The 10,852-nt window shown below is 35.8% G+C and overlaps 1 protein-coding gene across 1 annotated transcript; it reads left to right on the top strand.

The window, feature by feature from the left end:
• The first annotated feature begins 822 nt into the window (after nucleotides 1-822).
• LOC133865993 (aspartyl protease APCB1) lies at nucleotides 823-10,329 on the top strand. Its single transcript, XM_062302536.1, is given in 9 exon segments — nucleotides 823-1,621; nucleotides 4,472-4,589; nucleotides 5,247-5,476; nucleotides 5,613-5,849; nucleotides 6,954-7,107; nucleotides 7,206-7,291; nucleotides 9,152-9,266; nucleotides 9,348-9,420; nucleotides 10,008-10,329. Coding segments are annotated over 9 exon segments (1,689 nt in total). The 5' UTR covers nucleotides 823-1,058; the 3' UTR covers nucleotides 10,121-10,329.
• Nucleotides 10,330-10,852: the final 523 nt, after the last annotated feature.

Below are 10,852 nucleotides of genomic sequence, written 5' to 3'. Positions count from 1 at the left end.
TAAAAAATTATTTAAAAATAATACAATTTAAAAACATAGCAAAAAAATAATAAAAAAAAGGGGGTGGCCACCCCATGGCAAAAAAAAAAAATGATTGGTTTTGGCTATGGAAAGTGGCCGCTAAACCCTCTAAAAAAAAATTAGAGGGTTTGCCCATGGGGTGCCCGAACCACCTCCATAGGCCACGGGGGTAGTTTGGCCACCCCCAAGGGGTGGGAGTTGTTCGGCCACCCCAGACTGGCAGGTCGTTAATATTTGGATGAAAAATGTAACAGAGGTACTAAACGGATTTTTACTCCTAACTCAGGTACCACCTATGAAACAAATGAAAACTCAGGTACTAAATTTAAAAAAATTTAAAACTTAAGTACCAATAGGGTATTTAACCATTTAATTTAATTGGATCTTAAAGACATGAATTAAAGGATGAAATTGAAATTTACCAGAGTGCCACTGGAATAGTTTTTTGGCCGAGAAATGCTTGGTGTCTTACTTCTATCTCACCATTGTCTACGTGGACCAATAATATTGTTAAAAAATAGGATCTCATTATACTTTTTCTATGATGGTAGTATATGAGTGGGATGAAAGTGGGACACTAAGTATTGCTTGATGCATTCCTTGCCCTTTGACAAATGTAAAGGGAACGTGTTATTTTTACATTATAGTACTTTATTTCAACTCTATACCAAGATGCTGCTTAAAAAAAAAAAAAAAAAAAAAAAAAACCTCTATACTAAGATACATTGGGTGTATGATGAATATATATATATATATATATAATTTACATACATGAGTCTCACCTCCTTTATGTTTTGGTATAGAGTTGGTGCGAGGTAATGTAAAATATAAAATTTCCTATGTAAAGTTCGTAGAACCTTCACGTTCTACCCCGACGTCTTCTCCCATGCATTGGAGCCATTGACTGGGAGAGAGAGTCAACCTGAGGTTTTATGGAGATCGAAGAAGAATAGGAGAACAACCAGCCAGAGTCCTCCTGCCTCTACTTGTACGACCTCTCTCACACTCCCTCCTGATCCTAAGCTTCTTCTTTAGCCATGGATTCCGATGAGTCCCCTAAACCAATTAAAGGGGTTTTCATAATCTCTCTTCCACCACCAGACAACCCCTCACTTGGCAAAACCATCACTGCCTTCACTTTCTCCAACAACCCCCAATCCCAAACCCAAAACCATGACCAACAAAACCATCGAAACATCCACCAAGACGCTCCTCTCCCACCTCCAAACCCTCCAAGTCAACTTTCATTCTCAATCAGCAGACCCTTCCTCGTCACCCCAAGAAAGCTCCTGGGCTTTCTGGGTATCTCTCTTTTTGCTCTTGTCCTTTATAGTTCTGTATCTTCTCAGACCCTCCGAGAATCTCGCGGCTCAGAGGATGATCCTAGACCCACGTCGTTTCTCTTTCCTTTGTACCCAAAATGGGGGACTCCACAAGTGGATGTGAAGCTGAAGTTGGGGAGGCTTGTGGGTATTGATAAAGGGGATATGGTTTCTCCAATTGAGGATGGGAGGGAATCCCACATGAAATTGTTTGCTTCTAAGGCAAAAGTTGATTCCACTTCCATTTTACCTGTCAGAGGCAATATACATCCAGATGGGTATGGATGGATCTTGTTGCTTTCTTTAATTACTCTCTTTAAATATATATGTATTTAAATTTATGATGAGTCATGGAGAGGGGGAGTGCTTTTTTTGGGAATAAAGTAAATAGAACTAAAAATGAATCATTGGAAAACTAAGTTATAACAGTTTACTTTATATTTGGTTATTGCTGCGTGCTGTTTATGAAAGCTTAGCACACTCACTAGCCACTACATGCTTAATAACTTGTTTTTGTGTGGCACACTACATCCCTTTCTCTTCGAAATCACTAGTTATAAACCAATTGAGCTCCAGAAAGAAAGAAAAAAATTCTCTGATTATTAATATTTTTGCTATTTATAAATTGTTATTACTGATGCAAAGCTTCAACGAAATTTTGATGATATGAAGATCTAAGCAGTCTGTTGTGATCTACTTTTGGATTATACATTGATAATAAAGCTCTCAGAAAAAATGTTTATTTTTATTTATCGTTTTCCCTTTGTTTGATTGCCCGAACTACTAACCAAGAATGCACAAAATTCAAATTATTTTAGGTCCTCAGAAAATTTCGTTGTTGGAAAATGGCATAATAGAAACAGAATATATATATATATATAAAATAAAAAAAAAATAATAATAAAAAAAAAAAAATATATTGGTTATGGGTCACATTGTGTATTTTTCAACAAGACCTACTGCATTTTTGTTAGAGAAAGATGATGGGGCAATTTTTAGCGGTTAGACAAGAGTTTGAATATAAATATGACAATGTGGAAGATTCTGGTTATAGTTTGTATAGAGTAGCACTTGTTCATTATTTCTTTTAGAAGTTGAGCTATACCATTGTTTAGAAAATTGGAGATGGCCTGGCAATATGTTGGAATCATGGACGTTAGTCTTTATTGTAGAACCAGCAAAAAAAAAAATTGCTTCTAAAAACGCAATTATTTGAATCGTGCCATAGTCCTGGCAAGTGACCTGAACAATATCTGCATACTTGGTAGATATATATAGTATGGTTCCGGTCACAATGCAGTTTTCTAATTCAAGCGTTCGGTCAAGTCACCAGCAGTTTGTAAGAGGCCAAGAAGCTACTTTGTTTGAAGATAATGCTTGTCATTATCTACTCTCTTGATCTTCAAAATAGGCTGCAGAACACATGAGGTTTTGAACCTCAAGGCTGAAGGCACCCATAATATAAAGGTATTGTGCCTTGGCTTATGTTAACATGTTTCTGAGATAACCAAGTATGGAGCTCTTGCTCAATTTTGGTTGTTTTTTCTATCTGACTTTCTTTGTTTAATTTTTATACGAATTAGGACTGGTTTATAATCATCTAACGCAATCAGAGTTTCTAGAGATAACACATTTAGAGTCTCTGGTCTAAACTATGTTTAGTTAACTTAAGTCATGGTTAGGGCCAATCCTGATTTTTTTTTTCTCAGTGATATCATTTTTTTCGCACCAATGATGTCATGACAGTTGAATCTGAGTTTTTTTTTTGTCTTGGTACCCAAGAAATGCACTTAATTTGCATTGCTAAGTTGCTCACTTAGATTCCATAAAGCTTGTAGAGACACATTTCATTAATTATAGAAAATATACACATGTATAAATCTCTATACATTTAGTTGGATGTTTAGCTTTATGGTAGACTATTTCATAGCTGTTTTGCCATGTCATGGTCTAGCAAGTAAATTATTGAACAAGTTGCAGATGACATTGGAATCCTCAAAGAAGCCTTAGCCGTTGTCCTTGTCATGATTCAAGGAAGTACTAGCTATATCTACGCTATAACCTAAAAGGACAATCAAAATTACAATTAAAGCTCTTTGAAATTACTTATAAAGCCCAGTTTATCTAGGAAGGAACTAATTTGGGATTTACATCCATGATGTGCCTTTACAATCTACCAACCCGAAGTGAGTAAGTCTTCCGGGATATCACAATCTCATCTCAAATCTTTGACATTAGGGCCCACATTATACTGCAGTACCCTAGCACCATATGGTGTTACTTGGTTGGCTTTGATACCATTTGTGATGATGTGACATCCCACATCGTCTGAGTGTGGGAAATGGGATCTATTTATATAGACCATGCTCTCTCTTAATGGTATGAGGTCTTTTGGGGTAAAATCGAAGAACAAAACCGTGCGGGCTTAGCCCAAAGCAAACAATATCACAAGCCCATGAGAGTCACCAGTGGGGTTGCTGGATCCCAAAAAGGGGGGTGATTGTGGCATTCCACATCATTTGGGTGTAGGAAAGGGGATGTGCTTATATAGAGCATACTCTCTTGAAATGGTACAGGGCCTTTTGGGGTAAAACCCAAGAACAAAACTGTGCGGGCTTGGCCCAAAGCGGACAATATCATACCTCTTCAAGTGAGTTGTTACAGATGACCTTGGGAAGCAGTAGCTACAGTTACACTATTACCCAAAAGAACTAGTCACAATTATAGTTGGAACACTAAAATTACTTACAAAGCCTAATGTCACTTAATAAGGAACCAGTGTGGAATTTAGGACCCATGCAACGCTTTCACAATCTACCCACCAGAAGTGGAATTTAACCTTTTGGGGTATCAAGAGTCCAAAATCCGAAACTGATCAGAAATATGATTTAGTCCTTGAGTAGAGTTTATACTTAACCACTGTGATTATAAAATGGGTGGGGGAGGAGTGAAACTTTTTAAGAGATCTAGTTGGAGAGTTCAGAAGTGTTCCTCTCCTTTAAACTTAAACAAGCCATTATTGCTGGATAACAGATCACAGCCTTGTCATCATCACTGTGCCTTCAATTGCTGTATAGTGTGTGGTCATGCTGTTCCTGATGCTAATGGAAATTTTCTTATACATACAGATTGTATTACACATACATACTTGTTGGTAGTCCTCCAAAGCGTTATTTTCTTGACATGGATACAGGGAGTGACTTGACGTGGATACAGTGTGATGCTCCTTGCACTAGCTGCGCTAAGGTAATGCCTAATTATGATTGGTTATTCAGTTAATGGGTTTCCCAAAATTCTTCTGTATGTATCTACTGTATCCCCTGGTTTTCATTCATATCTAATCGATGTTCAATAGATAGTTTGTATTTGTTATATTAATCGTGCACATCTTTTTTGAAAATTGCTTTGTTATTTATTACGAGAATAAATCAATAAATATACATATGCGCTTCTTTTTACATTATCTCCCTCCTGCTCTTATTTGTGGGATTTTAGGTTGTAATTCCATTTTGATGCACTGTGGTAAATAATTTCTTCTTCTTGAATGTCTTAATACAGGACTTCTTTATTTTCTTTATTTTCTTTTTTTTTTTGTTATTTTAATTTGGTTATCGATTGGGAGGTTAAAGAACAAGTTTGGAAGTTTTCAATCAACTCTAGATCTGATTGATGGAACTATCTTTACAACTCTTTTTAACTGTTTGGCATAATAAAAATTAGTCTATGGTTTTTATCATTGCTATTATTTTTTATTTATATACTTTCCGTTTTCAATTTATGCAAAAGTGTGCATTTGAGCCAGCTTTGATATTAAGCCAACGATCAGAGATAATGATATCCCAACCCTTAATTAAATTGTTGAGCTAGACATTATCTTTATTCTAATGGATACAGTTAATGCAGGGACCAAATGCTTTGTACAAGCCAACAAGAGGCAACATAGTACTTCCCAAGGACCTCTTGTGCATGGAAGTTCCTAGAAATCAAGAGGCTGGATATTGTGAAAGTTGCCAACAATGTGACTATGAGATTCAATATGCAGATAAAAGCTCCTCTTTAGGGGTTCTTGCTAGAGATGAGCTTCATCTAATGATGGCAAATGGATCATGGACCAATTTAAATGTTGTTTTTGGGTATTGCTTTTCTATTTTTCCTCCCTCCTGTCCCCTAACTTTGAATTGCCTTAGAAGTGTTTAATTTTTTTATAAGTCTTTGAAATGATTAATTCGCACCAAAATTCCGATTTATGCTTCTTTCTTTGTCTGTAAGGTGTGCATATGATCAGCAAGGATTACTTTTAAATACTCTGGCAAAGACCGATGGTATCCTCGGGCTAAGCAGAGCTAAAGTTAGCTTACCTTCCTAGTTGGCAAACAAGGGAATCATTAACAATGTGGTCGGTCATTGTCTTACCGCTGATGCAGGTGGTGGATATATGTTCTTAGGTGATGATTTTGTGCCGCAATGGGGTATGGCATGGGTCCCTATGCTTAATAGCCCTTCCATGTAAGTAAACATCTCTCCCCCATTCCTCACTTCTTTCTATCACGAATAGAATATAGGGTTAAATACATTTACCCCTTCTAACTACCATTGAGGTTGCATGATGCAATCAAATAATAAAAAGAACAAAGAAAAATGATATGTGCTACTTCGAGAGAGCCGTGATCTTCAATTGTTACTTCGAGGGAGCCGTGACCTCCAAGATACCAACAAAGGTTCTAGGTTTTCATAATATTCAGCATCCTTCTTCATTGATTAGGGTTACACGTATATAGAAGACGGTTAGGTCATAAGACATAACCATTAGGTCTGGCCGTCATTACATTATGCAGAAAAATAACTAGAAAGGAAGTAAACTAATGGAAAATACATTCCTTATTAGCTAAAACCCTTGGGGAAATAATATATGGAGATTCTACTCCTTATTCATTGCCGACTTGGGTTTTAGGATTGCCATGTGTGCTGCCATATAAGCCCTGGAAATCTGAACGTATCATTGCATTGTCCCCCTTTTAAGTCGCAAAAGGGAGACAATGCAACCTCAATGATAGTTAGAAGGGGTAAATGTAGTTTTCCCTAGAATATATTTGGCTCAATTATAAGGACACAAATATCTCACTGCTGAAAATGCATACCCATAGGTCCAGCCCAAAACAGACAATAATTTGATATACAATTTTTTCTAATAAATGTTTGATTTTCCATTGTCTTCGGTTCCAATTTAATATTTATAATATCTGGCTGATTGATCTATCTTTCCCAATCTTGTGCTTTAGCTGGAAAAGAAATGTCTTATTCCTGTGATGTAAATGCAATATAATAGAAGATACAATGTTCTGAGTCTAGTGTCGGGGCAAAAGTTCATCTACACTAGTGTTAATATGATTTGTTAGCTCAATCCTGTATCGACCAATTCTTTTGGAACTCTAATGCAGTTATGAGATTTACCCTTGTAATTTGTGACAATCTTTATAAATATGGCTCGTAGATCTTGTAAAATATGAACGATTCTTCTACTTATTTTCCTAAATATCTTCTATGCCTTACCATGCAGTTTTATTCTGCATCACTTTTGATTTTCTCTTTCTTTCATGCTTTCCTATTCAGAGATTCTTATCATACAGTGATCGTGAGAATGAATTACGGAAGCAGGCTTCTCAAATTAGGTGTGGCAGACAGCAGAGCAGGACGTGTAGTTTTTGATAGTGGTAGTTCTTTTACATATTTTACGCAACAAGCGTATTCTGATTTAGTTGCTTCTGTAAGTGTTTTATCCACAGCCTCCTGGAAAGTTCTAGAATTTCTTATTACATAGCAATTGTGCTGAATGTACTGATTACTTATTACCCATTGATGCAGCTTGGAGATGTCTCTGGGTTAAGACTCATCCAAGATACATCAGATCCAACATTGCCTATTTGTTGGCGAGCTAAATTCCCAATCAGGTATGACAGCAAGTGTGGTTGATTGGGCTGCACCTGGTCAAGTTTAATTAAATTCTCTATGGCTTAATTTATCTTTTGGGCATTCTCTTAACCAAGTTATCAATGACTCTTAACTTTATGTTGGTTCCTTCCATTAAAATTGAGAAGAAAAAAAAATGTGCATTTGGTGTGCATATCTGAATAATTTAAAAGGAAAGGAACATACACTTTTACTGAACTTCAAAAAAAAAAAAAAAAAAAGACAGAAAAGAACAGAAGAAGTAAAAGTTCTACTTTTTCTCTGCACTGCAATCACCAATATAACCAACTTATGATAAAATAGATGTTACGTTGAACTTTTCTTTCCTCCACCTTAGGCATCTCGTCCCAGTTCCACTGTTCTCAGCCTACACCACAACCATTTGAATTGATGGCAGCATAATGTTGTCACACCTCTTTCATTGCTAGCATCTGCACAACTGCTAGGACACCACTATGTCTTCACCACTACTACTACTCTATTAAATTCCTTCACTGTGGATGCAGATTCCATTAAAATTGAGGAAATATACTAATACCCTTCTATACTTGTGTAACAAAACCATCAGAAAATACCCTTCTATACTTGTAACAAAACCATCAGAAAATGTCAGAAAGGTGCATTTGTTGCCAACACCTTCCGAAGTATTTGCTTGTGAGGGCTACTGCATTATTTGCTAGAAAAATGTCAGTTGCTTTAATATTAAAACTTTTCAATCTTTGGGTTTGCTTTTTGGAGCCTAGAAGGGTTTTTGCTTTATAATGCCTAGGCATATGGAGGGAGGGGGGAGTTGCCATAATGGTTGGTTCGTAAAACTTGGCTAATTCACCTTCTTTTTTTTAACATTTTTTATTTTTTGCTGGGCTGCTACTTCACTTATTAGGTTTAAATATTGTTGCCCTATAGGGTATTGATTTTAAAATGATGAGTATTTTAGTTTTTTCGGTGAACGATTTAGCACTGGGTTGTATTCTGTTTGTATATTATGTTACATAGAAAAATTTCAGTTGGGAGTTGATGGAAGTAAATAATAATAATACTTTTTGATGGCTCATATTATTATTAACATTATCATTATTATTATTATTGCTGTATCAATTTAAACACTTTTTTGGGCAGACTGGGAAGCACTTTTTTCAAAGCTATCTCTCATCTCACTCCCTATCCCAATCTTTTTTCTTTTGTCTCATAGTAACTAAATATACTTTCTTACTTTTTGTTTCCCTGAACAAGGGAATACTGCTAATATATCGTTGCCTTGATTCTCAAATTTGGAATATTTTAAAAGATTATAGACAACCATTGCATTGCTTATTTGGTCAACAGAAAATCATGTAGAAATTTGACTATAAATTTGACATATTGACTTCCAACAGAATCTGGCAATTGAGCAGCTGATATGCGGCTGCTGACTGGGAGTTTAACTAAAAGCAGTGATTTCTTAAAGTTACCATCTAACACCTATTAGATATGACCTGCTTGTGAGTTACATGTATGTAAGAAAAAGGCCATTACTTAAATTAAAATGATTGGAATAAGTTTCCTTGATTGATTAAGAGGAAAAGGGAAAGGTATCTGCTTGGAGTTACTTGTCCATAAGCTATTCCCTCCCTTCTGATGACAAGAAAATGGCCTCGACGTATAGCTTAGGTTCGTTATAACCTTGAACTGCATCCACTCATTCTCCTTGCTCTCTATCGCCTCATGTAAAACAAGCCTGATATCATGCAAAAACATATAGTTAATATTAGTATTCTCTTGCCTCAATTACACCTCACTTTGGAGGCTTTCTCAATCATGATGAATGCTACGTTATAAAATCCACACCCATATGTTTGCAGATCTGTGATGGATGTTCAGCATTTCTTTAAGACTATAACCCTTCAGTTTGGGAGCAAATGGTGGATTGTTTCCACAAAGCTTCAAATTCCTCCAGAGGGCTACTTGATCATTAATGTACGTATTTTTAGTCCTTTTACATCAAATTTTATTTTATAGTGTTCAAGTGTTTGATATACAAGACTCCCAATTTTGTAGAACAAAGGCAATGTGTGCTTGGGTATCCTTGATGGAAGCGAAGTACATGATGGATCAACAATTATACTTGGAGGTATGTTCTGTCTAACACATGAAAACATTGATGAGAATCCGCTTGAATCAAACTTGCGTCTTCTGAGTTAGATTCTCTAAGGTCTTAATAATTTGTCATGTCCAACTTTTTATTGGATAAAGGTGTTACTGCAAAATTCTGTATTTTCTATAAGGCTGACAGTTTTTGGCACAATCCGTAAACCTAACATAAAATTAGACGTTAGAGTTGATGGGTTTGACCCGTTTAATTAAATGGGTCAGGTTAGAGTTGACATGTATAGTTTTATACTCATACCTTGACACGACCCAATCCCGACATGGGACATTTAGAACTGAATTTTTTTGACACGACCCGTTAATCTGACTCAAAACCAATACGAAATTAATAAGTTAGGGTTGAGGGGTCTGACATGTTTAATTAAATAATCGAGTTAGGGTTGACCTATAGAGTCTTATACCTATGTCTCAACACAATATGAACTTGTCATGTGAATACAAAATAACATCCCTAGTTTTCTGGTTGGTTTGGGTCCAAAAAAAAAAAATAAAAAAAATCCCCTTTCTCCTTTCTTGCCAATTGTTGACTAATGAATATGATCTCTACAGACGTCTCATTGCGCGGGCAACTGGTTGTATACGACAATGTGAACCAGAAAATCGGCTGGACACGATCAGATTGCATCAGGTCGCGAAGATCGAAGAGTCTCCACTTCGTTTGATGGGGATAGGTGTACTTATTAAGGGACAAAGTAGACAGGTTTCCTTTGTACATACCCGGTTCAACATTTGTACGTACTGGGTTCAACATTTGCTTTCTTTTGTGAATATCTTATATGCTCCCCCGGTCTCAAAATGATTGTGTAGTTTTAAATGTTAGGATTATTCTAAAAAGTACAAAGTTAAAAGAAAAAAGGTTTCTAAAATGTCATTCGATGTATCTTAGAGCCTGCACGATTTTTAAGAAGAATTTTCTTTTCTTAGAAAAGGGTGAGGGTAGTTTAAGAAATACCAGAGTAAATAATTTTTATTTTCAGAAAGTAAAAATGTAGGTTGTAACGTCATACTTAAATTGAGATGGGGGAGTAGTTATAGATTATATTTTGTATGTGAAGATGTCTTTACACTTTTGTTTATAGTAAAAAAAGTATTTTGTTTTGGACCAACAAGGAGGAAAATATAAATAAAGTATTTTGTTTTGGACCAACAAGGAGGAAAATATAACTAATATTACCATGAAGCATATCCTATATGGTTGTCTGTTACTTTTTAAAAATTCTGTGGACTTTAAAAGTATGCTGCGTTTTGTTATGTGATTTTTATTGAAACTTGAGTAAGATAACGAAGAAAATGCATCAAATGAGCAACCGAGCGGCATATAATGTTGGGCAGAAACATAGCGGGTGTGATTGATAAACCTTTTTAGGAGCTATTTTTTTGTGATTTGGTTGAAA

The sequence above is a fragment of the Alnus glutinosa genome, chromosome 4, assembly GCF_958979055.1.
Source record: "Alnus glutinosa chromosome 4, dhAlnGlut1.1, whole genome shotgun sequence".
NCBI lineage: Eukaryota > Viridiplantae > Streptophyta > Magnoliopsida > Fagales > Betulaceae > Alnus > Alnus glutinosa.
The sequence above is the reverse complement of the archived record's forward strand: the minus strand, read 5'-3'. Positions and strand labels throughout refer to the sequence as shown.